The following is a 27,223-nucleotide window of genomic DNA, read 5'->3' as shown; positions in this document are numbered from 1 at the left end:
TCATTAAACATGCTGCGTGACGAACGGGTTAGCTAGTTAACAGCCAGCCAACTCTACATACTCATTTGCTGATACCCACATCACTTACCAGACCAGTCCTACCTTTAAAAGGCACACATATTCAAAGTCACAGATGGTACAGTTTACAACGGAAAGATGTCACACCCAAGTGGACAAAACTGATACTTGCACTTTCCATGCACGTTAATGTCTAATAATGCAGAACCAATTTTTATCCGATTACGCTATTCATCGATGGAATAATTGGTAGATTACTCAATTCTAAAAATATTCAATCCTTGCAGCCCTAGTAAAAATTGGGCTTTCATCAAAAAAAGAGTTTTATCCCGAAACAGTTTTACTGTGTCACAGTGGAGTTTTAAAGCTTCCGCTGTGGTATTATAATTGAGGTTTGAGAATCAGACTTGATCAGTCGAACAGAACAAAGTTTCTAGAAGGGAGAAAGAAACAAAGACAAAGCACTAACTGTAAACAGGATGAGAGAAGTAAATCATTACATTATCTACAACAATGAAACGTTAAATATGAGTGTTGCATGGGGCTGTAGTGCTACACCCTGTGAGGGAAGGACAGGACAAGATAGAACAGGACAAGGACAGGAGTAGAACATCTGTCGTTTGGCCCTTTTTGGGAAGGGGAAGTGTAAATTTGCTCGAGGAGACCGGTAGCATAGTTGCTAACGACTGCAACAGAAAGGGAAAGGGCGCTCGCCGGTCTAGACCGATGGGCCGACACACTAGCAAAGCATTCTAGGATTTGTAATATTAGTGGCACGTGCTGTATACTGGCGGGCCATCTCTAATGCACATTTGATATGGTCTTGCGGGCCAAATATAATTACATCGTGGGCCAAATTTGGCCCCCAGGCCTGAGTTTGACATATATGCTCTAAATTACCTGGAGGTGTGAATGTGAGTGCGAATGGTTGTTTGTTTCTATGTGCCCTGCGATTGGCTGGTGACCAGTTCAGGGTGTACCCCGCCTCTCGCCCAAAGATAGCTGGGATAGGCTCCAGCACGCCCGCGACCCACTTGAGGAGAAGCGGTACAGAAAATGGATGGATGCATGGATGTGAAGCCTTGAGCATTCCTTATGTTTGGATTACTTTTCCGCCTCATTGACTCCTAATAGCAGTACTCCTATACTTTTCAGGGATCATGCTGGTGTTACCATGGATTTGGCTTAATTATATCATTAAACATAAGGGTAAAGTTATTTAATCAGGCCTTACAACTACAGCATAACCACCAGAATGTGTAACTTGTATATCTATAATTCATTATATTCATAGTATCTATGGACAAGGTTTGTGACTATAATTTGTCAGGATCAACAATGCTTGCTTATTTATTGCCAGCCTATTGTGTATTATGTTTTATGGGTATAAACATTTTTTGATGCAGAGCTTCCCCTAATCAAGACAATTTATCCCATGGGAGAAAAAGTCATCTTTATTGCTGAGCTCAATACAGTGTACAAGTGAAAGTAGAACATTTGTCGTCTAATTCTGCAGAGCTAGTGTTGCAGTTTTCTATCTTACTTTCCAATTCCCAGTTAAAGCTTGTTTTAACAGGTGCTTTACTGAAAAGCAGACACACACACATACTATTTTCTAATGACCAAGGCCCATTTTACCATAAACAGTTGCAGGACAAGAGAAAAAACTATTTCCTCCCCAACACCAGTTTAGTGACATCCCAAGCTAGAACTGCAGCTACACGCTTATTTCCACCTTTGGAGGATGTGTGTCAGAGTTGAGTGGTCTCGGGCAACTGCTGCGGCTTCCTGTTCTGTCTGTTTTCAAATGCCACTGGTGCAGCAGTGTTTCTCTTGTCTAACACACTCACACATGGGTAAGCAGTCAGGCCAAGTGGAGGCAACATCCTGTTCCCTTGCGGCTGTTTGCGAAAGCTTTTTGACTGCTGCTCCCGTTGGCCTCGCTACTTCCATTCATTCTTGCGCAACTCTCAGCTTGCATTTAACCTTTTTAATATTGCTCACTGAACTCTTAATAGTAGTGGTCTCTTGACTTACCAGTTTAATTTGTTCCATGACCATGCTCGTAACTCAAAACACGAACATGCAAACTCCACACAACCAAGGCCGGATTTGAACCCACGGCCTCAGAACTGCGAGGCAGATGTGCTAACCAGTCGTGCACCGTGCCGCCACCATTAAACTATTTACAGCAAAAATAGTTACTTTTTTTCTTAGTGCGTTTTTACCCATGAGTAAAGACAATTAAATTACAGCAGCAAATCGGGATTATTTGCTCCACTTTTTGCCCCATGTCAAGGTTCAATTAACGAAATGTATCACACTCAAGCTGTTCTTCAAATAAACACTCTTAAAAATTGTCAGCTTGGCACAGTTTGTTTTTTTTATTAGGTTTTGAATAGAATTGATCATGGGCGGATCTATTCTAGCCACTGCAAAATAAAATAATTTTGACTTGTTTGTTTATAGAGGCCGGCATGGTGGACGACTCGTTAGCACAGCCGCCTCACAGTTCTGAGGACCTGGGTTCAAATCCGGCCATGTCTGTGTGGAGTTTACATGTTCTCCCCGGGCCTGCGTGGGTTTTCTCCAGGTACTCTGGTTTCCTCCCACATCCCAAAAACATGCATGGTAGGTTAATTGAAAACTCGAAATTGCCCATAGGTGTGAATGTGAGTGCGAATGGTTGTTTGTTTATACAGTATGTGCCCTGCGATTGGCTAGCGACCAGTTCGGGATGTACCCTGCCTCTCGCCCAAAGATAGCTGGGATAGGCTCCAGCACACCCGCAACCCTAGTGAGGATATGCCGTATGGAAAATGAATGTATATAGGGGAGTTATGAATGGATTTTTTTCCTACTTTATAGTTGTAAATTATTTTTGATATTGTTAAATGTATTATTTGAATAAGTCGAATAATTAGATGGCAAAAAAAAATCATTGCAAGCACCACTGAAAAATACAGTAAATTGGCGTGGTGGTGGCGAGCCAGGAGGAAAGAGTGTGCAAAGTTTGGATCTTAATCATCATTGCTCCCAGTTTCAGAAAAGTTGGTGACCCCTGCCTTACATTAACCTAGTGGCAGGTCAGAAATGGCCCGCGGGACAAACTTTGGAGACAGTTTGTGAAGCTCATCAAAGAGATCTCCATTCTTTCTATGTACATGTTGGGTCATTGCTGTGCAAAGTGAGGGTGTGTATTGTGTTTGTGTGTCATTTGGCTTGTCTCTGTCCTAGAGTAAAGAAAAATATGCTTCAGTGTCTTTATTCAGCGTACGCAAGAAGTATACACATCCACACATTGCTAAATAGATTTCTGGCAAACACAAGCTGTGTTGACAGGAGAGATGAGCTGTTGTTCCTGTTACGGCTTGCCAAAAGCACAGAGCTGGGCCTACGTTCAAAAAGAGCCGCCACTGTTGTTGAATCCAGCAGACTTGTTTGCCTCTGCCAACGCACACATGCACACACGCACGACAAGCACACAGTCATGCTTGGATGTATCAATGGTAGCCAAGTGAGCGCTATTTGAACAGGTGATTCCCATTTACATCTTCTAATCTGGCTGGCTTTATTCCTTTTAGGAAGTCACACTATTGGCCAAGTCAATCACGCACTGCTGGTTTGTTGCCTGGTCATTTTGATTATCTGACGTGGGTAATGGGCTAAAGGAAGGCTATTATCATTGGAGGTGTGAAGCTGTTGTCAGGAAGGGGTCATGACTATTTTGACAAGCTTCTGTTGTTTTGTCTGAATGACTGACGAGAGTGAGTAAATTTCATTAAGTTGAGTTATTCTATTCAGGTGGTGCTGACTGTCTGTCTAACAGGCTTCCCAAGCACCTAATGATGATTGCTTTATGTATAAAAAAAAAAAAAAGTCTGTCTCTACAATGCCCTTGGGTCAAGGTGTGATTGCAATCACTTCCTTTGAAATGCTATATTCAACCTTTGATGTCAGTTGAGGCTCAAGTTTCAGCATTGCAATGCAGGTGGGGAAGTAAATGGGGGTACATTATATCGTCAAATTCGTCAATATAAATATTTTGGCATTGCATGTTATACATAAGTATTTTAAAAGACAGCATTGCTCACTGACTACAGTCACAATATCCAGATCGATGTGAATTTGTCACAACAGTATTGTGATTCGAAACATGCATGCTACAGAAACACATTAACATTCTTGGAAAAATACCTATGAATTTTGGGTAAAAAAAAACAAAACTGCAGCCAGGAAGTTATCCTGTAAATAAAGACACAAACATGGATTAGAATGACTTACATGGTTGAGGTGAAAGCATAATAGATTTGCTCTTGTTAAAACAGTTGTTACTCGGCCGACTGATATTGTTGAAATGCATTCAATTAATGAAAATTTTGATTGTAAAGAACTGTAACACAGTAAGAGAATGAGCCTGAGCGCAGATAGCAAATTTTCGTGAATAATTGTCGCATCCCTAAAAGTGATGCTTATTAAGACAAAAAGTGATGTCCATATTAGTAGAGTGGACCCCCGCTTACTCGTGGTTTGGCGCCTGCAGATTTATCTGTCTGCTGATTTAAAAATAAATTCTATTTTTTGTTTTTATTTTTAATTTTTTTCTGCGGTGGGAAACCAACCCAGAAAATGCTTATTGGTGGTTTATCCCCACTTATTCAATCATTTGTTTTTTGGGGAAATGCATTTCTTTTCCCCAATGCAATTATAATGGATGTCAATTATCCACATATTTTCGCTGTTTCCTTTGTACCGCTAATAGCAAGGGGTCCATTACAGTTTAAACCATAAATATACCACAAACTATTATCCCAAAACACTTTAATAGTTGAGCTGTTGTATACAACTCGTTGCCGTGTTTGGTCCTAGTTTAGCGAAACTATCATTAGCTGTAGCACACTCTCACAGACTATCAGTCACAAATCTAACATGGCTGTTATATTTGTGATTGGATAAGCGTGTGTGTAGGCGAAACCTTACAGACAATGGGCTTCTGTCTTCCACTCAATGTTTGGTTGAGTCGACAACTAGTTTTTTTTTTTTTAATTTTATTTATTTTTTTTGTCTTTTTTTGTTTTGTTTTTTTTGGTGCCACGGTACAGAAAATTGCAAATAGGGTTTTCCTTGAATAACGGAGAATAAGAATCTGAAGTATCAAAAGAAGGACAGAATCCAGAAATCTGCAAGCTGGTGAATTTGCAAGTGCCAGACTGCAAGTACTGTATGTGGATGTCTGCTGTAAACACACTTAAAATGTATTTGTGACACTGCTTTGCTCACAAATTAGGCAGTAATACCCTTCCCCTACTAATTAGTTGTCGTAGAGCCCCTCAACCTGACTTCAAGGCCCCAAAATATTTGTTAAATAAATATTCATATAGTGTTTGAAGGAATCCAGCTCCTGGTTGGCTTTTATGTTTCAAGTATGGGAAACAAAGAACTACTCTGCTTTCATTTTATTTTAACGTCTTGGCTTCAGGTTCTGTTTTATCCTAAGGCTCTTATTTTGACATGACATCTGTCTTTTTTTCTTTCTCTTTATTTTGTCTGGATCACCTCAGCGAGGTACAGAGGGTTTTTGGAAGTCCGTGGCCCAGCATGTCCCTCGTGAGCCCAGCGAGATGAGAATCCTCAACCCCTACTTCATCCAGGAGGCTGCCTTCCAGTTCATAGGCCTGCCCTTTAACAATGGCATAATGGGAAAAGGGGTAAGTCGCATGGAGGCACACACTTGCAGCTCCATGACGAGCCAGCAGTCAAGAATTACCAGCATTACGCTTGGAAATTGCCTTATAATTTCCTAATCTGTGTGGAAAGACGGAATCAGGAATTTGTCTAGGATCACAGGGAAGAGACAAAGTATCCACCTTCTTAAAGTGATCGAGAGTTGGCACTCAGCAGAACACAAAATGCTCCCACCTGGTGTGGAAGATATCTTTGAAGGGAAAGAAAAGAAATGAGGGGGTAAGGAGAAGGAATACACATGAATGAATCAGGAAAATTGCAGGTCAATACTACAATTTAGGCTACAATGTATGGAAATGGCATAATGTTTGTCAAACGGCCAAATATTTGAAGTTTTCCTTGCTAATTTAAGTGATTTGCTCTTTACCTTTTACAGGCACCCCAGAAGGTCAAAATTGTAGCACATTGTACACTAAGAAATTAGTGTAACCGAAAGTACTGCACATCACTTAAGCCATGACTATTTATTCCATCAACTGTAGGTTGATACTAACCAATACCATATTTGATCACATTTGAAGTCCCTTTCAAGTGAAATTATCTACATTTGGCATACCACAGAAGAGTATTGTTAAAACTCCGGCCAAATTTGAAGGATTAAAATTAATCGGCAGGTATATAAAATGTGGCTTCAAAATTGTGAAAAATCACTCCGTTCTCTATACTCTCAGACGCTGTGGGCCTGTCCCTTGAATGCGCTGAATACATGTCTTGCTCAACTGTCAATCAAATACCTCTACTACGACGTGGAAAAATGATGCTGCTCCATCTAGCATCTTTCTTACGCCTACACAGAACTCAGTTTGAGCCGTGAAAATATACTGTATCCGCTTAAAGCCTCCTGTGGCTGGATCCCACCGGGACGAGGCACGCTAAAGCAATCACGCCAGTGTGAAGCCCCTGTCCAGATGCTGGCTGTCTCATGCCGGACTCCAGAGTGCCTCACTAGGCACTGTTTTAGCCACGCCCAAAAAAATCAGGAAAACTGATAGGCTGAAACAGTTTAATGCTGTAGCTCCACAATTCAGTACTACATAGTTCTCAGTCCTTGCAGTCCTTGTTTTCAGCAGTTATCTTCAGACACGTATAATGTATTTTTACACAAATCTCTCATTTTACTTTAATTGAATTCCTATAATTGAAATCAATTCTCTAGTGTTGAGGCAGTGAATCTCCACTATTGGAGATAGTCTGTCTAGTCACTCTGACCCAGGTTTTGATTTGTGATTTTGACCCCTGCATCAGCCGCTTGTTTGTACGTGCGTGCGTTTATGTGTGTGTGTGTATAGCCAGAAAGTAAAGCGGGACTGCTATAAGTGAATATCACCCGGTGCAGTCCTCTGCAGCTCTCCGAACACCCCTTCAATGAACCCAACATGTGTTCAACATGTGGGCATCTGGTGGGAGTGTGTTTCTCCTCATTTGGTATTAGCACATTTGTATTTCTGTCTATCATTGTTCTGTTGTCTCACGCTGCAGGGTTTTATGCTCTGGCCTTTTTTCTCTCCTTTTTTTGTGCCCTTCAGCTCTGTTTCACCATCTCTTTTTGACCATCATACTGTATGTTTATGTATTTGGAAATGAATGAGTAGCTTGATTGGTTGTACCTGTGTGTGTGTGTGTATGTGTAAATTAATCTGTATTAGAGCACACAGTAGGGGGTTGGCCAGCTGCTTGTTCAGGTCCACCTAGCCCGAGGGCTGCAAATCAGAGTAATGATTTAAATGGGGCCTCCCTTCCACTCTTTCTTCTTTAAACAAAACACACACAGAATCTATACCCCCCACCCGCAACCTCCCCCGTACTGGTGCAGCCCAAGGCGATTAGGAAGCACAGTTCAAGCCTGAAGATCACTGTGTCGTACAAGGGGTCACGTCTTACAGGTAACAGTTAATCACAGAGTCTTCAAAGTCAGTTAGTAGAGCCGCAGACAAGGAAGGAAGGGGATAAGGGCAGGAAAGGAAGTCTGACTGGACAACAAGTGAGGCGAATTCAAAATGATTTGAAATTGATGCAGAACTTCTGTATGTCATTTGTGACAGAACATTCCAACTTTAGGCACGGTTGCCATAACAATGGCGCTGCATAACTGTGACGAGGTGGCGGTGGCCGGCTTCGGCTATGACATGAATGCGCCTCACGCACCCCTCCACTATTACGAGGCCGTCAAGATGTCTGCTATCAAAGAGGTGAGTGTCAAATCTTGATGTTAGGAATTGTAGATTGTTGGGATTTTCATAGATGGAGAGACAATCTCTGGGTCAAAGGAGGGAAATTCTTCTCACAGAAAGGACTCACAGAATGCTTTGCATTGTTAAAATGCAGACATACAAAATACAGCTTATATTTAAATTTTTTTTTTTTTGTAATGAGCCGTCATTTGGACTATTTTTGTGGGGTTTGTTAGTTTTTGTTTTTGTTTTCTCTGCTTGTTGAGAGCGAGCTTCAGAAAATCCACCGCTCGAGTGAAGTGGGGAAAAAAAAAATTGGGAACAATTAAGCTACTGCAATGCCCCTCGCTTTGGGCAAGGAGAACCACAATTGTTTACTGAACAGGACAGTCAAACACACAAATCCAAAATGAGAACACTGATGCTGTAGGCCACAACCCGCGCAGAGACACTCGCACGCAGACTAATCGGCCAACCCGACACCAACTCCTGATGTCACCCACTATGCCACGCCTCTTAAAGGCGCACATCAACACACGAATGCTACAGTATGTTCAGTAATTACACTTTCCACAATCAGTTTTTCTTTACATTCTTTTGTTTGTTTCTAGTCATACAGTGCTATTTTTCTTTATCAACTAAAAAATAAATATTTTTGGTGGGCTGTAATGGATTAATGGCATTGCAATTAATTTCAATGAGGAAAATGTATTTGATCTACAATTAGATTGTCTTATGAGCTTGGACACAGAACAAATTAAACTTGTAAGTCAAGGTTCCACTGAATGGAATCGAAAACATTGTACAGTTAATATAAAAGAGTTGTCAACTTGCCAGTATTACCCAATATTTTTCGAATATTGATTGTAGTAGTAAACACTGTCTGAAAGCACAGAGGCACATTTACAAGTCAGTATTAATAATAATTGTATTAGTTTCATTGTTAATTTGCTAAACTTCATGTGCCTCATCCCCTCCCGTCCTCCATGAGTTCTTTGAAGTTGCATTTGGCAATTCACTTCTTTGTCAGTAAAGTATAATTTCTCTGGCCAATGTTTGGGAAAATTGGAAAAATGGGGGGAAAAAAAAAACTATAGATGTATCCAAATTTTCCTCATGGAATTCCCTTGGCCATCGCTCATTGTAGGGCCGCCCTGAATCACCTATGCTCGTCCTCAGTTTACACAGAAAACCAGTGCAAGCAGCGAGTGCTGATATGTGTAAACACCATGAACACCGTTTGATGATAACCTTCCTCTAAACTTCCAGTGAGCTGCTGGCATTTATCATCATGTTCATCAATGCTGTCATTATCAGCCATTCATTGTTGGCCATGTGGAGCACTTGACTGCTGCTGTTGTTTGGTCTTCGGAGCCCAGATAATGAAGTTGGTAACAAAAGAATCTGTTTCCCATCAGGGTGGATGTGTTTCAAGACTTCTTGCCACTTGTCTATTCTTTTTTGTGTAGTTTGGCAAATTTTCTTTAAAAATATTTTGTTTAATCACATATTTTCTTCACATGAATGGGTTTACTTTTACAGTGGTACCTCGACTTAGGCCGCATACATACAAGGATATTTAAAATCTTAAAAGATTTTTACCTGTGACAGACCCCACACATGAAGATAAAAAAAAATAAAATAAAACTTAAAATTTTGTTTTGGTCTTACCGTGTGTGTGTGTGTGTGTGTGTGCGTGTGTGTGTGTGTGTGTGTGGCGCTCCAATAATCTTAACACAGAGCACATCACACACGAAGATTCTGTTCCACCACCAATTTACAAATAAGTCATTTGAAGGAGAAATCTCACGTGATTTCACAAAAACGAAGACGAGCAGACGCATATGCACTGATGTTAACTGAGTGTTTCGAAGGGGCCGGAGGCGGGAGCGTTGTAAATAACTATATCTTCAAAAAAAAAAAAAAAGACTTTCTTTGGAAAATACTTCTCGCCTGCTGGGGAACCCACTTTTATACCCAAAAAAAAAAAGACATCGGGTAAGACCTTTTGCCTTTATGAATGTTGGTTTCCCTGTTCCTCAGTCCAGGTGCTTCTTGATTGGCTTCATGCTGTTTCACATCACAATTCACGGCGTTACGACTTGGAGACATCTGCTTTCAACATGCAATATGCTGCCATCCAAGCAACTTCGTTTTCAGGGGTGTCCCTGCTTATTTCAATAAGACAGTGCCAAACCACATTCTGCATGCGTTATAACACCGTGGCTTCAAATTAAGAGTGCGAGTACTAGACTCTCATTGAACATGTGTGGCCTATTATGAAGTGCAAAATACAATAACGGAGACCTTGGACTGTTGAGCAACTGAAGCTGTACATCAAGCAAGAATGGGAAAGTATTCCACCTCCAAAACAACTAGTGTCCTCAGTTCCCAAACGCTTTTGTTTTTTGTTAAAAGGAAAGTTGATGTAAGAGTGGTAAACATGCCCCTGTCCGAGCTTTGCAGGCATCCAATTCAAAATTAGTGAATATTTGCAACAAAAAAATGAACGATTTTGTCTTTGTAGTGTATTCATTTGAATATAGGTTGTAAAAGATGTGCAAATCATTTTCTGTCATTTACATTTTACTCAATGTCCCAACTTCATTGGAATTGAGGATTGTAATTTACTGTCAAACTAAGCATGAAACAAAGTGAATTATACATTGTGTACTCAAAACAACCACGTAAATTTGCCCAAGGGAAGTCTGCTAGCTTAATGCCAACATATAATGCAAAACACCATAGACGGGCTAAGGAGTAGCATCGATTTTCGGCCAGGTCGCTCGGTGTGCGGCGGGTATAATGCTTAAATCCATATTTGTGAATTTTGTCTAACGAATGATTTGTTTCTCTGATTGCCCCTAGTCATGGACGCACAACATATCTAAGGAGAAGGAGTTCCTGCGCAAGTTAGTGAAGGCCAACGTCATCGCGGACCTCACCAACGGCATCTGAGCATACGGCCATCTATTCTCCTTCCCCATGGACTACCGCACAGGAAGCCGGGGAAAGGGCAAAAGAACCCCCAAATGTCCAGGTGGCCTCCACAATGCAAGGGTTATCATATCAAAGGAGATTGCTTTCAAAACTAAGTTTAGTGGTAACGTGCACACACGCGTGCCTTCTGAACCAAAGACGCCGATTGATTGAAGCACGAGGTAACGGGGGGGGACGACTGGAGCCACCCACTTCCTGTCTGATGCGCTGACACCTTTACAGCGTTTATCACTTTAATATCCGGTATCACACCAATGACGTGACCTGCAGAAGTCGGGCAAAGTGGAACAAAAGTGGAGACTGTGCAGGGACGGGCTGAGTATTAGCAGTGCCAAATGTACCTCGAACGGAGGAGAGGTGGCGCTCCTCTCCTTTTTCCTGCCTGAATGTATTCACTTTCCTCAATGTAAATAGCAAAAGATTTTTACTTTTTAACGAGCTGCTGCAGCAGCATCCTGACCATCCCTGCCTCTTTTCCCACATTTTGCTTCTGTCCATTTTCTTCACACAAGCCGATGACACTGTATGTTGACAGAAAAGAAGTCTCGTATAGTTTGCACTCGAGGCCATAGCTCCCCTCTAAAGCCCCTTAAACTCTCAACAGCTCTTTATTTGACATCCAGTGGTGATTAAAATTAGATTTGTTTCAGCAGTTTTTTTTGTTTGTTTTTTAATATAAGTAAACTTCAATTCCTGTTTTAGCAATATTATATTTGGGCTGATTAATTTAGTGTTCCCCAACTTTTGTTAAGCAAAGGCACATATACAAATCTGTCACACCACCAAACAAAAATGCTCATTTTAAGGCCAGCTTAGTTCTCACTTAAGTCCGTTTCCAAGTCAATACAGGCTGAAATCAATTTAATTTAGACTATGACGTTACATTTGAAAAATATCATGGCACACGGCCAAACAGAAATGTTACCAAAAGTATATATACTGATATAGTGTTTGAACACACCTCAATCTACCCACAAATTTATTTACTCTGTGAAATCTTTGTTGTATGAAAGACAAAGGTGGATAGAAAGGTGAATTGTACCTTCTGCCATCTAGTGGAAGAGCATTTAATTGTTCTGCCTGTCCCTATATGTCGCTGGCATTGATAGATGAACAAAGATACATCATTTATAGTAAACTATTTTTAGACCAATTAAGTGACATTAGATCATTTCTTGTGGAACAGTGGTTGGGAATCGCTGCTCTGAGTGAAAACAAGGAGAAGCAAATTATTTCTATTGGAGAATCAATATTCTTCAGCTTGTCATCCCTATAAGGTGAACCCCAATCACTTCCATCTGGACACTTGATTTCTCTCATGTGCGTGTGTGCGCATGCGTTTCAGTTTGCAAGTGCGGCGGCCTGCTACTGTCTGCATCGCCTCGTCTGGGTCGGTGGACTGAATGTTGAAGCCATCCTACCCGTTGCTGCAGATCTCATCGTGCTAGAGAAATTTGAGACACTTTTTGATTGTTGAAAAAATAGATATACATTGTTTTCATTATTTATTTAGTTACGGAGACCCAGCGTTTGGATCACAGGCAGGCCTGCTTTCTTTTCTCGTCGCGTTCTGAGGAAACCTAAATCTGTTTGACTTGACCATTGTGTGCTTTGTCTAAGATTACAACAATTTGTATGGCAAAAGCAGCGTTACAATCCGGGAATTATTCAGTTTGTTTCTGTTACAATCTAAACCCCTCTTTGCATCCTCTTTTCAAATCACTCATTGACTCCGAAGTATTTCGTACTGCGACGGGTACTATTTCAATATAACACAATCAACAATATCAAGGCAGGAAAGTTCAAATGCAGTGTAGCCTTGAGATACGAGTGACCCGATTTGAGTTTTTGAGATACGAGCAATCACGATTCTTCACTTTGACTTGTCAGCAGTGAACTCAGTCCCACTCACTTCACAATAAGCAGCAGTCTTGGAACAAATTAAACTCGTATCTCAAGGCACCACTGTATTTTCACTCTGCGACATGTACTATATTAATATAACATAATCAACAATCCCAAAACGGGAATAATCCAATAGTCCAAAAATATTCCAAATATCTGTTTGCCTTCCAACATGAATGACATAATCAGTTTTGTAATCCATGTGCTTTTGATAGTTTTGGAAATCTCTCGATTTTGTTTCTTTCGCTCTCAGGTGGCTTTTCACCTCTTTTCTGTATATGCTCCTCCTCCGGAAGTGCATACATACTGTAAAGGCACCCGCGCTTAGATCCCAGATTGTTACTCTGAAATTATCGCATCAAATGGGACTTTGAGAGAGCTCTTAGCAGGCGCTCACAATGCCTTACGTTTCATCTTCTGGAAACTGCAACGAGGAGAAGCGCTGCTGTTCAACTATGAGCAGTCAGCTGCACGTTATTTGGGAGATTTGGGTCCGGTCCATTTCATATCTGCTGTGTTATGTGTGCACGTACGTATGTAGATCTGATTTAGGAACACTTGAAGACACTGGTTGTCTTGGATGTATGTTTTTTTTTTTTTAAATCTGCATAGTCACTTTCTACTTGCTACTGCTGTAAAATACAAAATACCCTTCTCACAAAAAGTTCCAAGGTCCACTTGGATGCCTTTCTGTAACTCCTCCAGTCTCTATCAACCTGCTGATGATATGCTGACATTCTATACTCTCTCTGAGAACATGTTTGTGGGGCTGCAGACAGGATGTTCTCAGAGGAAAGTGGTAATAGCTTAGTGTCATCAGCAGGTTACAACAGAGAGGCTGGAAGAGTCACAGAAAGGCATAGAAGTGGATGTCCTTTGAAATGTTGTGACTTTGACATTCAGTCCTGAAATATTAGGAAAAGGTACTTGTCCTTTCAAAGGATAAGATTAGGTCAAATTAAGTTCACGATTGATGGATCTAGTGCAGTTTAGGTTCATCCTAAAATATTTTGAACTTTTTGTGAGTTGCGTATGTGCTCGCCATGAGTCCTAATAGAGGGTACTCATTTGGATGCATTTGTTTTAAAGGGGACATATTGTGCATTTTTTTTTTCATATTTTGAAACAGTTACCAGGTGTAATTACATTTTGTCATTTTACCCATCAAGAAGCACACTTACCACTATTTGTCTTGCTGAAATTATTTGGCCCGGCAAGAACCATTTCTTTGTTGGGCAAATGGCAAGTACGGCTTTTGATATGGGTTTCCTGACGAGATTACTGCATTTTCACCCGCGGAGGCAGCACTTCATCCACTGAGCAGGCAAAAGGTTTCTCCAGTGTGTTTTCTCATATGCTTTTTCAAAACTGACTTGTAGAGAAGAAAATTCCCACAGTGAGAACATTTCCAGCATTTGTTGTCAGTGTGACCTTCAGATTGTTCGTGATCATCAGTGTGAGGAGTGTGTACCATTGTGTCGTCACTATCTGATAGTAGAGCGAAGACTACTCTTTATACACTTCGATTAGTGTGTGGATCTGTGCATGTAGCGCATGCAGCAAACACATCGCCAAACACAAATTTGGCAAAATTCCAAACTGCGTGTTCAGAGGCACATTTGCAGAAATAGGCAGATTTACTTGTTTTTTTTTTTATTTCACCTTTTATTGGTGTACAGTTATTTGTATACAAGCAGTTGAAAGGTAAATTTTCGATAAAATGTCCCCTTTAAACCTAAAAACTGTCTGAGAGTAACAATTTGATTCAGCAAGGCAAAGTCTTAGTTTTTGTTATTAGGAGAGAAGCTCGAGAAAGGAGTTACTGAAATATTGGCAAATGTGCTCGATGCACATGGGGAGCAAAACGATGGCTAGTACAAGTATGACATATTTTGCCTTGTCAATTTTTATTTTCAAACACGACTTCTAGTGTGACTGGTGTCCTTGAACGCACCAGCAAGAGGTTGTTTGGTCCCCTGACATCTGCAGCACTACATCTTGGTGCTGTGCCACTTTGGTATCGTTACACATCGAAGTTGGGCTGTCAATCTGTTTGACACTAAACAGATTTGCAGTTGAAGTGCTGTGCGGTTTTGTTTTGGTTTTGTTTTTTCCTCCCCATGCAGTTTTCGTTCAGGTGGACCGGGCCCAAATCTCCTTGAAGTCGAATGTATTCAATCAAATCATGTTGATTATTATTATTATTGTTATTTTTCTGTATCATCAATGGCAAGCAATCAAAAATGGTGTTACTGTCTAAATCCAAGTGTAAATTGCTTTCTGCGACTCAATTAAAAGGTTTGTAATGGACGCAGTTTCTGACTGATTCTGTTTTTCGTCACAATACACCCTCACCTTGTCACATTAGTGTAAAATGAGATCCAACACAATGGCTCTATCAAGACCCCTGACAATTTGAGTCCCATAATCAGATATCTAAGTTTTATTTGTGTGGTTTGCAATGGTGTACAGCAGCAGCACAATATCCTATAAAACCTGGGAAAACCTTTGTGCTCAAGGGCCAGATTTGAGTTTTGAAACAGATGGGTCATGCAGGTCACTTGTAGGTGTGAGGTAGTAACAGTTTTTAACATTATTTGTAATTAACCAATTGGTTAATAAAATAAAATACATTTGAAATATACTCTATCATTCAAAAGTTTGGGGCTAAGTTTTAAGAAAAGCAGGTTTGATTTTAAACAGCTTCTACACTATTTCTGATATCATTTTAAAAAAGAAAAAAAAAAGCCACTGCTTTAAAAAGAAAAACTTCTGAATGGTAGTGTATGTATAATGGTTTGCTAATATTTATTGTACAATAAATTCTTTGAGTGAAATGAATACAAAATTAAATGCACTTTAACCAACTTTAGAAAACAATGTCTAAATTAATGCAACAAATCTTACAGGAATTGATAATGTAAATGGTCGTGGGCTAAATTAAAGGGGTGTGGTGTTTAATATTTAGGTTACCCAATTTAGATACAATGTTGCAGTTCCTTAGATACATTGAGCCTCAAGGGAAAATTCACTGCTCTAGTAATCTCCGCAATGAAAACAAGTCAAATCAGCAACGCTAAATTAGTGATTTTAAAGATATCACAAATATCTACGTCGTTTTAATAAAAAACTAAAAGTCACTATTCCAGCATGGCCTGAAGGTCCAAAGTAAGGTGCATGATGATCAGTGTAGGACAAACTACAATCACCATAATAGTGAAATAATATATAGCAAAATTAGAATGATCTTATATATGATAGTCCAAATTGGCCTTGTTTGCTTTCTGCCTGCCCTCATTCCTTGATTTTGTTGTGATCCCATCCTTGTGTCCAGCGAGGTAGATCTGGTTTCATGGTTGTGGCCTTGAGGGACCTATTTGAGACCTGTTCCACATTCACACGCACACGCCATAAACGCACAACTTGTCAGCTGCAGCAGTGAAAGTTGAGTTGTCGCTTACATACACACGTGGACGTCTTAAATCAGAGAAGCGTCTCTGGGAGCGAGCGAGCGGCCTGTCCAGCTGTGAGTTGGCTGCGCCGCTGAGAGGTGAGGGAGGGCAAGACGCTGGGGGCCCCTTTAAAACTGGGCTGACCAGAGGTGGCAAAAGTACTCACACGCTGTACTTAAGTAAAAGTACAGATACTTGCGTAAAATAAATAAACTGACTTGGGTAAAAAGTTAAAACTAGAACTACTGATTCAATTCAGTTGTTTCAAAATTCCTAAAAGCAGCATCGTTAAAATTATGTAAAGAAATAAAATCTAGTTTTACAGTTTAAAATACCTCAACAGCAATTACAACAAAGTATGCCAGTATTTTAAAAATAAGATGTCCTTTATTAATCCTCAGCAGTTGTTGCAGCAGTTAAAGAAATAGTTCATTTTTAATTAGAGTATTCATCAATTTAAAAAAAAAAAAAGGTGACATGGAAACACTCAATTTACTTTGCATGTGCAGTATTTTCTTTTCAGGCACAGTACATTTTGAAGTGCAGTTCAGCTGTATTTAACTATAATGTACAGTTGCAGTTAGTCTTTGTTTTAGTGTATTGAAAGTACAGTTTTTTGCTTTTATGTGCAATATGATTTTAATTGAAACATTTACATAGTATTGTTTTATTTTCCTATATTTAAGCACAGTGCTAATGTTAAAACTGGATAATGCACTTTTAAAAATTTATAAAACCTTGTTTTTTGATGCCTACCACTCTGCTATATTTTTAATGTTGGTCCTTATGGTGGTACTTAGAGAACAAAATATTTTTTGAGGCAGTACTTACACAACTTACAGTTTGAGAACCACTCCAACCAAGATGTAGTCTCACCAAGGGATAAGACATCATGGCGCTACAATGGCTTGGAAGAAGTAACCACTCTATTTTGACAAAGTAAGGAGTAGAAAGTAGAGATGTTTTCAAATGTAGGGAGCAAAAGTAAAACGTCACTTTAAAAAAAGAAAATACTCAACTAAAGTACACATAGCTGAAAAATCCACTCCAGTGCAATAATGATGTATTTGTACCTAGTGACTTCCCACTACTGAGCTGGACAGACTCGTTCTGCTGTAAATTGGGTGACGGACCCCCCAGAAAAAAGTCCCGCCTGAAAGCTGTGGTTCCTCAACAGCTTTCCCAGCTCCACTAGGTGGGATTGCGCGCCGGCTGCAGCGGGAGGATATTCGCCACCTGGGATCTCCTGGAGACGGTCGGCCAGCCAACTGTTAGTCCAGCACACGGCCGTACCAATGAGCCTGCACCTCTTCAGTTGGTTGGCCTTTTATTCTCGGCGACAGGTTCCCCGCCCCGCCTCCTCTCTGAAGACTTGTAACGAAGAGGCTGTGACCCCCAGGCCTGAAACTGAACTCCTTGTAAAAAGAGCTGGAATGGCGAGAAAGAGAGAAAAAAACAGACAAATCTGGCTTTGTTGATTTAATGGTGGGTTGTCTTTAGTGTCGCACAATCCATCAGTTACCTTTGGTACTGGGTAGAACCACATTGACTTACTGTGTTCAAAAAGAGTATATCGATCATTCTTCTCAAAGAACTTCTGGGCTCTCTGGACAAAAAGTATTAAAATACACCTCTTAACTGATTTAATTAATCATAAAACATTTCTGACAAGACGCTAAGACATTTTATCCCCCCCTTAAAAGCCAGTGAGTACTAGTTCGACGGCCTTTATATCCAGCTTAAAATCTACCGTATGTACTAGTACACTTTTTGTCCTCACTAGTAAGCTAATTTAGCCAACGAGTCAAGATACTGTGTCTTATTAGTAAGCTTTTTTCCACTGCAGTGATTTTTGTGGGAAGCTAGCCTTCTTTAATTGCGTTCCGTTTTTATGCTCAAGCCAAAGCTGTGTGCAATATAAAAATAGTGCTTTGGTGACATTTTGTGACTGCGAAACTATGTTGAAATGAGGGGAGGAGCTTCATTTAGTTATAGCCTTGTGTAATTGAAGAAGAGTGCTTGAAAAAAAAAAGCCGTTTGAGCATTTATTCAATATTCTTGATATCCAATTTAAGGTCCATGTATTAGTCTCAGACACACTTTATCCTCACAGGTAAGACAATTCAGCGCACTGGTAGAATAACTCTGGCGCAACAGTAGAACAATTGTGTCTTAATAGTACAGCTTGAGTGAATAAACAGTTTTAGCACTTACGCACACTAATAGACCAGTTGTGTCTGACTAGTAAAAAAAATTTTCCCACTACTGTAAAATTTCTTCACACTAGTAGGACAACTACTTTACTAGTGAGACAAAACTGTCCACTCGTTGACATATGCATGCAACTAGTACTACTAGGGACATTTTAAAATTCTTATTCTAGTTAACATCTAGCACTTCACTAGTAGCATCCAGTTGTCAATGAGTGCACAGTTTTGCCTCACTAATAACCAGAGGTGGATAGTAATGCGCTACATTTACTCCATTACATTTTCTCAAGTAACATTTTGGATAAATTGTACTTTTCAGAGTAGATTTAATGAAGCATACAGTTTACTTTTACTCGAGTATTTATATGTAGAATAAACGGTACTTTTACTCCGTTACAATAATCTACATGCCGCTTGCTACTTTCATTTTATCAATAATTGATAGCGTGATCTATTTTTAGACTTTTGTTTTTGACTTCCGCATCGGGCACTGTTGCTCCAATCCCCCGTGATTACCACGGTGACGTTTGACTCCAATTCACCGATCAAACGACACAAGAAAGTCACATGTCCCCCACACAAAGTCTTCTAGTGGGCTTCGCGGGCCAATCAAAGTGAGTCGTGGCAGCCGCGCGCGACTCGTGTTTACATTGCACAGTACAAAATACAACAGCGTAGTTTTGTCACTGCCCAAACTTGGATATTTCAGCCCACTTTTAACTTGTCAAGTCAATCACATTCAAGTCTATTTCAGTTGTTTATTTTCACTTCCCCTCTCAAAAAGATACAACAATAAATCAGTTGAGGAAAATGTTCAAGATGATTTATGTTGGTCAAAATTATTTCACCACACAAAAACCTAGTATTTGAACAGGGGTGTGTAGACTTTTTACATCCAGTGCAGCCTTGTTCCTGTTTTTTGTAATCTACCTGGTGAGCCAACAGTATTGTGCTGTTTAACAAGTAGAGACAATACAGTATAAGAGTATTTCTTGTAGCTGAATTTGCCTAAATGTATTTTATTCAATTTTATGTATTGTTTTAGATTAAGTGATATTGTTCAGTAATATCTACTTTTGCACGTTAATTTTTATTTAGTTATTTTTATTTTATTTTATGTTCATACTCATTGAAAAAATAAATCAAAAGTTACTCGCTAGTTACTTGGTACTTGAGTACTTTTTGCACTTTGCACTTTCTTACTCTTACTCAAGTAATTATTTGGAGGACTACTTTTTACTTGAGTCACATTATTGTCAAGTAACAGTACTCTTACTTGAGTAGAATATTTGGCTACTCTACCCACCTCTGCTAGTAACATGTAGTTGTCCTACAAGTATGCCAAAGTTGTCTCACGAGTAGGAAAAAAGAGCGTACCAGTACTTGGACCTTAAGCGGAGTGAATATCAGGGATATCAAATAACAACTTTCCATAAAGCTGGTTGAGCATTTATTCAACATAACATTTCTGCACACAAGTAGGACAACTTTGGAATACTTGTAGCACAATTACATGTTACTAGTGAGGTAAAACGACAAGTGGGCATTTTGGTCCTACTCGTAGGGTCCAGCAGGCTACCAGTGCATGACACATGCCTAGTAGTGTTACGAGTGAAGCACACTAGTTTATTAATAAGTTTTAATTGTGTTCCAGTAGGCCAAAAGAGGCAGTTAGTTCGTTAGTTAGTCTACTAGTGTGTTGAATTGTCTTTATACTGTAGTTAGGACAAAGAGTACTAGTACATGGACCTAAAGCTGGATATCATTGACTGTGCATGCCCCCCTGAATCTTAATTCTTAATTTAACCAAGACATTCCGACTGTTCTTTTCCCTCGTTTGGGAAAGGCCCTCTTCTGTTAGTCTCCATTGAGGCGTGGCAGGACGAATTCAGTGTGGAAGAGATTCAGAGCCCTGACCTCAATTCCATCTAACACCCTTTTATCAAGAACTGCAACACCGATTGTGAGCCTATCTGGTCCAAAATCATTTACCTCTGACCTTCCAAACGTTGCTCTGAATGAATGGACAAAAGTTCCCACAGAAAAAGTTCCCGAAAGAGTGCAAGCTGGTGCAAAGTGGGACTTTTTGTCCTTTGTCTGTGGTTTTTTTCTTCTTCTCCATTTACTGAAATTGTGAAGGATTAAAGGAGATTATTGGTTTACCTAAAATAAATCAATAACATCTCCTGTGACTATTGTAAGGAAAAGTGGCATAGAAAATATATCAAGTATGGAGTAACTGGTGAGTAATTTCTGATGTTTTATTATTATTATTAAAGCATGAACATCAAATGGGAAAAAAATTCAGATATTGCCCAACATTGTAACATTTTTCTAAAAACATGAATTAAGGCGAATTTAGCCAAAAGAAATGCTCTTAAATGAACTTTCTTTGTTTACACTCGTGAAACACCACAATAGGTTTGCCAGGCAGACATTAGATTGCCGTTCTTTTCCGTTTCGACCATATTTTACGTAAATTAGAAGCATTGAAAACTTTGCTCTGTGCCCGAGGCAGAAGTCTCAAACCAAAACAAATACACTGCAGATCTCGCAAACAATAATAGATACAAAACTAATAGTAGCAAACGGAATGTAGCGCAATGTGACTGAGTAACAGTACCATTTCACACCTTTTAAAGGTACACAACTAATACACAAACACTACATTGTTGTACGTACAATAATTAGTCTTTATGAAAGCAGTTAATTGCTTTACTTTCTTTTATGTCGTGTTTCATTGTTTTTATATGATGCGATGCTGTTTTTAGTTCAGTCAAAAGGTTTAAAATATTAAAACATAGACTGTAGGGGTTGGAAAGAAACTAACTAAAACTATCCCTTCACATCTGGTTCTGAACTTGGACATGACCAGCTCCTTCTGACAACAGAAACCAAAACAAATCTACATCTCAACGTGCCTTGAAATTCTCTAGAAATTTATTTGAGAGTTTTGCATTCTTACAATGATTCTATTTGAGCTGTGTGTGCGTGTGTGTGTGTGTGTTGTGCTGTCCAAACATTGTCACGCTCCAAAGCCTCAAACAACACTTAGCAAGTTCATCATGGCTCACACTGATGGATGATGTTGACTCATTTGTTACATGCCGTGGCCTCTGCAGCAACTGGACCGCTGCGCCATTCCTTTGAGCATATTTTTAGCCTTGCGCTGAAAATAATAGCGCTAGAGCTAATGAAGAACTAGATGTTAACAAGTAGAATTTTATTTCACTACTAGTACTAGTAGTAGTCGCTGAATGAGGGCCACTAATAGTAACATTTTTGTGCCGCTTTTGAGCTTCGACTACGCAATTAAACTTTGCGAGTAAAATACTGTGACGTCTGATAATGTCTGCAGAAAAAAATCCCCCCAAAAAGACCCATTTTTAGGCTTGTTTTCTGATTAAGTATTTGATTTTGGCCTGCCCACATTTTGGACACGTCAGCCTTGTCACAGACTGGCACATCAGGTGCAGAAGGCGAGGATATTCCCTCATTGAACAATTGTTCTGCGGTGTAATTTGGGCCTATACAGTATTGAAAGTCTGAATGTTTTTGGGTTTTTTATTTTTATTTTTGGACGACAAGGAGTAACAATAGTGATAGTTAAGCATTTTATTATGCTTGTTTTTTTAAAAAAAAAATTATTCTTGAAATGCCTCATTGAAGAAGACATAGGTAAGAGGTAATTGCTTGGAGATTAATTTCCGCTTTTATACACAGGTTTCGTCAGCTCACTGTTGTATTGATTGCATCAAAAATGCCTCTACAATGTTTGAAAAGAGTTTGGATGGTTGACGTGACACAGGCGTTTGCTTTTAAAGGCTTTCTTTCGGGTGGTGGCGTCATGTGACACAAGTGGACTTCGATATGCACGGATAGTTGGCACCGTGCTCGTAAAATTTTAATGGATGACAGCCTAATAAATTAGAGATTTTTCAGCATAATAAATTAGCAATTGAACAACATTTGGGGTGCTGCTGTGTTCATGTAAGAGTGCAACTGTATATGATAGTGCTATAAGGTATAATACCAACTTGAACAAAGTGGTGTTTGGAAACTCAAGCGAGCTGTCGTTTAGTTTTTTTGTTAATTATTTCCTAAAAAGTTGTCCTTTTGGAGGTGGGGAGATTCTGCCTGACATCTACAGTATATATAATAGGACTAAATACTGCCACTTTATAGTATAGTACATTCCTTTTCCCCCCAACGGCTATGTGGTGAATTTGGTCTCCACTTCTGCCACTGAGATCACAGCAAAAGGGGGGGGTTCCGATTTTTTGATTGTCGAAAAGAGGTGGGGGGGGGGGGGGGGGGGGGGGCGTTTCAAAGGCAATTGGTTATCTACCAATTGCTCCAAAACGGATTATTACTGGAAATAACTGCCAGTTTCATTTTCTTGAGCAAAAAAATATAGGAAATTAACTTATTATTGAAATACGGACCATTTAGACCCAATAAGTCCTTTAAGTACTGTTCAGTGGTATTTAACTTCTAAGTACATTACAGTTGGATTTGATCTTTATTAACATTTATTTAGCTACATTATTTATTCAATTGATGTGTAATATATTTTCATTGAATCATTATTAGTTTTTTTTTCTTCACTGTTAATGTTCAAATGATGCTGATTGCAGTTTTACAATAATATTAGCTATACTGTACTTTTTTTGAGGAATAAAGGCTGTGCCTTGTATTTGATGAACACTTGGACCGACTAGCTACTGTATGTCAATGTTGGTCATGATGGTGGTACTTTGAGAGCTAAATATTTTTGAGGTGGTCCTTGTTGTACGATGTCCCAAGTGACTTTTATCAGCCAAACAAAACATCAATCACTTGTTTCTCTCCCCTTTCACATGCTGCTATTGCTTTTGAGCCCATCTTGTTATCCGACTGTACATTCCTGCATGTCACCCACTTGAGGCGCGCGCATTGTTGTCTCGGCTACTAATAATAGAGACGCAGAACGGGGATCCTCCCTGCATTTGTCTCAGCCTTTTGCGTGGTGAGTGGGCTCTCGCTGGAGAGCTGTTTACCCAGCCTTTGTGCGCGGCAGGCCTGAACTGTTTGCCGTGCAGGGAGTGCCTCGTTGTTGTGTGGAAGGTGGAGAACGGTGGTGCGCCCTCAGGGCTGGCAAGGTCTTTACTGCTCGCCTAAACACTAGCAGATGCAGTAACATACATTTACAAAGTAAATTCTAATATTTCTTCCATGAAATTGTATTCATTTATTCCCAACAGTCTATTTTCTTCATCTTGTAGCATTTCTCTTGGCGGCACTGCTTCTCATGTGTGTATGTGGATGTTATACTGTATGTTTTTGTCCAATCAGATTTCAGCCTCTCTGTTGCCATGCCAATGTAATCTGCCCAGGGCCTTTGCAATTAGTAGTGCTGGCCCATGTAACTTCAACTTTATTAGCAATGAAACTTTTTTCCCTAAACAATCCAATTTTAAATTCGCCTCACAGGGCCAGCCAGTAGGCCCACAACAACATCAGTTTTTTTCCCCGTCCTCTAATTGGTTGGTTGTTTGACTACAATCGCAAAACACATCTGTAGCAATCTGCACACATTAATACAGGGATGTCCAAACTACGGCCCGGGGGCCATTTGCCTGCAGCCTGTCGTCCATTTTTAGGCGGCCCCTGGCATATACTAAAAATAAAATAAACATGACCCACAACATTATTAAACAAAAGTTAGGGTGGGCAGCGTGAAAAGTGTGGGTGCTGATAAAGTGGGGGGTTGCGACACCCACATTCTCGTGTGTGATGCTGGTGACAACCATAACTATTAATATTACTCATGAAATTGATTTATATAGAGCTTTTCTAGATATGCAAATATAAAAAAAGCAAAGAAAAAAATTCTTCATAACAGTAATGGTAATTATGTTTCAGAAGCAAAAATGGTTTCCTCCACTTTCTGCACCGTCAAGTTTCAATTTGTAAACACATCACAGTAATGATCCCCAAATAACTGCTTTAAAATATGTCAACTTACTACAAATTGCTCTCATTTTGGTTCTGAATGTGGAGAGATTGTATTCGGCTGCTGCTTAGTGCAGGAGCGAATCTAGTTGAGTGAGATCCAGGGCCGCGGGGCACCTCCAAATCCTGCAAAAACTATTTGCCTGATCACCTCTTACAGAAAAATGTGACCGAGCAGTTTTTCAGAATAACTGCAATATATATCAAAACAGGATATTGCTCGATGGATTGGTTTCAGTGTGTTTAATACATAAATTAAATTAAAAATAATTTTATAGTGGCCCTTACATCGTTCGTTTTTTTTTTTTTTTTTTTTTTTTTAAACGTGGCCCTCGGAGTGAAATACACCAAGGCACAGCGGTTGGGACTGACTGTAAAAAGAGAGGTCAATTAATTCAGGTAAGTCCATGCTGAATGAAGGCTCAGGTACACTCTAAAAATGGCTGGCTCAAAAACAACCTAAAGTGGATTATTTGGGTATCCCAGTGCGTTCCTAACGAGTGGCTATTTTAGACCAGCAGGTCTGGGTTAGGGTGTTTGACCCTTTGTGTTGGGTTGTGGACGTCTACCCCAAAATGGGTTGCACGCGACCATGCCGTCGGGTCGAACGCAACCCCGTCGTCGGGTCGAACGCGACCCTGCCGTCGTGTCATCTGTGACCCTGCCGTTGGGTTGACTGTGATCTTGCCGTTGTATTGGTCAAATGTGGGAAAAAAAGCGGTCTAATAAATCACTTATTAATCCCACTGTTTTTTGGCCCCACGTTGCTGTTGCTGCATCATACAGAACCAGCCCAAACTGTTTCTTCTGGAAAAGTATTTTCCAGTTAGCATTACTCCACCCATGCATCCATCCATCTTCTGAACCGCTTATCCTCACTTGGGTCGCAGGGGTGCTGGAGCCTACCCCAGCTGAATTTGGACAAGGGGCGGGGTATACACCCTGAATTGGTTGCCAGCCATTCACATTGAACTATTCCCCAAATAATAAATGCATTGTCTTCTATTAATGTAAAGGCTCGAGTAACTAGACTCGTGTACTTACTGTTCCACTTCACCATGTAGGAAGTAGTCAGCAGGTGGCTCCAAGTCGCAGCTGAATGAAATAAGTGCAATCAAACAAAAATGGCGACTTCAAGAAGGTGGGGATTCTCAAACCAATGGTGGTGTACCTGTAACCCAATGTGGTTGATCAATCGCAGAACCATCAGCCTTGTGAAATCATTGCATTTTTATTTTGTGGTGTGGGCTGGGGACATCTCTTGCCCAACAGACGGGTTAATAATTTGCTCAAATTTTGCTCCAATGATGGTTCAAATTGACCAATGACTATGCCAAACCAAGAGTTGAGTTACAAGTTTGACCCACCATTTTTTAGTGTGTCCCAAATGTACGGCCCGCCACACAGACTGAAGATTCTGAGTTGTTGTTTCAGACCCAATCCACCTCCATCCATTCGGACTGGACTGCAGGTGAGCTGTGGGCCTTCATAGGTGCCGTGAGCAGAGGAAAGATGTTCCTCGATGATCCTCAGTGACAATCACTCCCCATCCCTGCCTGGTGCCAGCCTCTTTTCCTCCTCTCTCCTCCCCCTGAGGAACAAAAAGACACTCGAGCAGCTATGTATATGCGAGGCGGGAGGTGGGAAAGAGAGAGAGAAGTCACAACAGCTTGAGGAGCGACCGGCGTGCTCCAGTTTCACTCTGACAGGCGGAGGGGAGCGGCGCGCTCCCTTTTACGCACAGCCAACACTACCGCGGGCCATTGGAGGAACACTCCGCTGCGCTTAGCCTCACTTCACAGTGCGCGACACGCAAACGCAGCTGCACAGACGCTCAACATTTGGATACTTACCTGGGAAAAGCCTTTTAAATCTCCGTAAACCGGATTGGTAGTGCACACGGGCTTTTCACTTTTTGGAAGCTTTCGTTAAATTCCTCAGATTGAACTTTCAGAAGAAGACTTCTCACTCACTGTGAGACTTTCCCCGCTCAGCCATAAAAGCATCCACGCTGACTGGAGGCAGGACTGAACAGGTTAGTGTGGCGCTGCTGTGAAGGAGAAAAACTGGCTTCATCACATGAAAACCACACGTGCTTGTTGTTGGATGTGAGTCAGCACAGAGGCAGCACTCGAAGCAAATTGAGGACAAATATTTTCTACATATCTGAGTGCGTGCGTGCGTGCGTGCGTGCGTGCATGTGTGTGTGTCCTCCAGGTTGTGGCTTCATTTCCAAACACACTGCAATTAGATTGAATATAGGCTTCAGTCTGAGAGCTACACTGTGTTGTTAAGTTTACTATTATAATTTGTTTGCCCATCTGGCATCGTATTCCAACTTGTAGTGCTCAAGTCTTGAAATAACTAAGATACCTTTTCCGTACAGCGCCGTGCAAAAGTCACAACTGGCTTTCTTGACTGCCCATTATTCATATATTTTTAGTCTAGACTTTATCTTAAATGGAATGTTATTTTCTTTAATTACCTCATTACACTTGCATCTATGTCAATAAATCAAACTACATGAGCAATGGCTAGTCAAAGAGCGAGTACATTGTGCATGTAAGTGACAAATAACAGTGTAGTGTAATTAATGTTCTGCTGTCTCTTTGCTGTTTCTGATTGCACTCTAAAAGAAAGACAGAAATGTTTTAATGACCACTTACAACAACAAAGCTAATGATGTCTCAAGACTTCTGAACAGTACAGTGAACCTCTGTTTATTGAT

The 27,223-nt window shown here is 40.3% G+C and overlaps 2 protein-coding genes and 1 long non-coding RNA gene across 5 annotated transcripts in view; 2 read left to right on the top strand and 1 right to left on the bottom strand.

Moving 5' to 3' along the window:
- st3gal3b (ST3 beta-galactoside alpha-2,3-sialyltransferase 3b) overlaps positions 1 to 15,149 on the top strand; it is a 47,624-nt gene extending 32,475 nt beyond the window's left edge. For all 3 annotated transcript variants that reach the window (XM_061798125.1, XM_061798124.1, XM_061798123.1), the window contains 3 exons: positions 5,580 to 5,726; positions 7,806 to 7,952; positions 10,803 to 15,149. In XM_061798125.1, coding sequence (XP_061654109.1) covers positions 5,580 to 5,726; positions 7,806 to 7,952; positions 10,803 to 10,892 — 384 coding nt within the window. In that variant the 3' untranslated portion in view covers positions 10,893 to 15,149. The remainder of the gene's footprint in view (positions 1 to 5,579; positions 5,727 to 7,805; positions 7,953 to 10,802) is intronic.
- A 1,546-nt stretch (positions 15,150 to 16,695) lies between these two features.
- LOC133489346 (uncharacterized) lies at positions 16,696 to 26,474 on the bottom strand. The gene is made up of 4 exons (XR_009791877.1): positions 26,349 to 26,474; positions 25,863 to 26,086; positions 25,540 to 25,666; positions 16,696 to 17,719 (listed from the first exon to the last, which is right to left on the bottom strand). It is a non-coding gene; the product is annotated as an uncharacterized LOC133489346 (long non-coding RNA).
- The window catches only part of LOC133489345 (glial cell line-derived neurotrophic factor), a 33,362-nt gene continuing 32,235 nt past the window's right edge, over positions 26,097 to 27,223 (top strand). Inside the window, exon 1 of the mRNA XM_061798352.1 lies at positions 26,097 to 26,530. The gene's annotated coding sequence lies outside the window, so the exon portion shown is untranslated. The remainder of the gene's footprint in view (positions 26,531 to 27,223) is intronic.

This window comes from Phyllopteryx taeniolatus, chromosome 14, assembly GCF_024500385.1.
Source record: "Phyllopteryx taeniolatus isolate TA_2022b chromosome 14, UOR_Ptae_1.2, whole genome shotgun sequence".
Lineage (NCBI taxonomy): Eukaryota > Metazoa > Chordata > Actinopteri > Syngnathiformes > Syngnathidae > Phyllopteryx > Phyllopteryx taeniolatus.
Note: the sequence above shows the minus strand (reverse complement) of the source record. Positions and strands in the feature narration are given on the sequence as shown.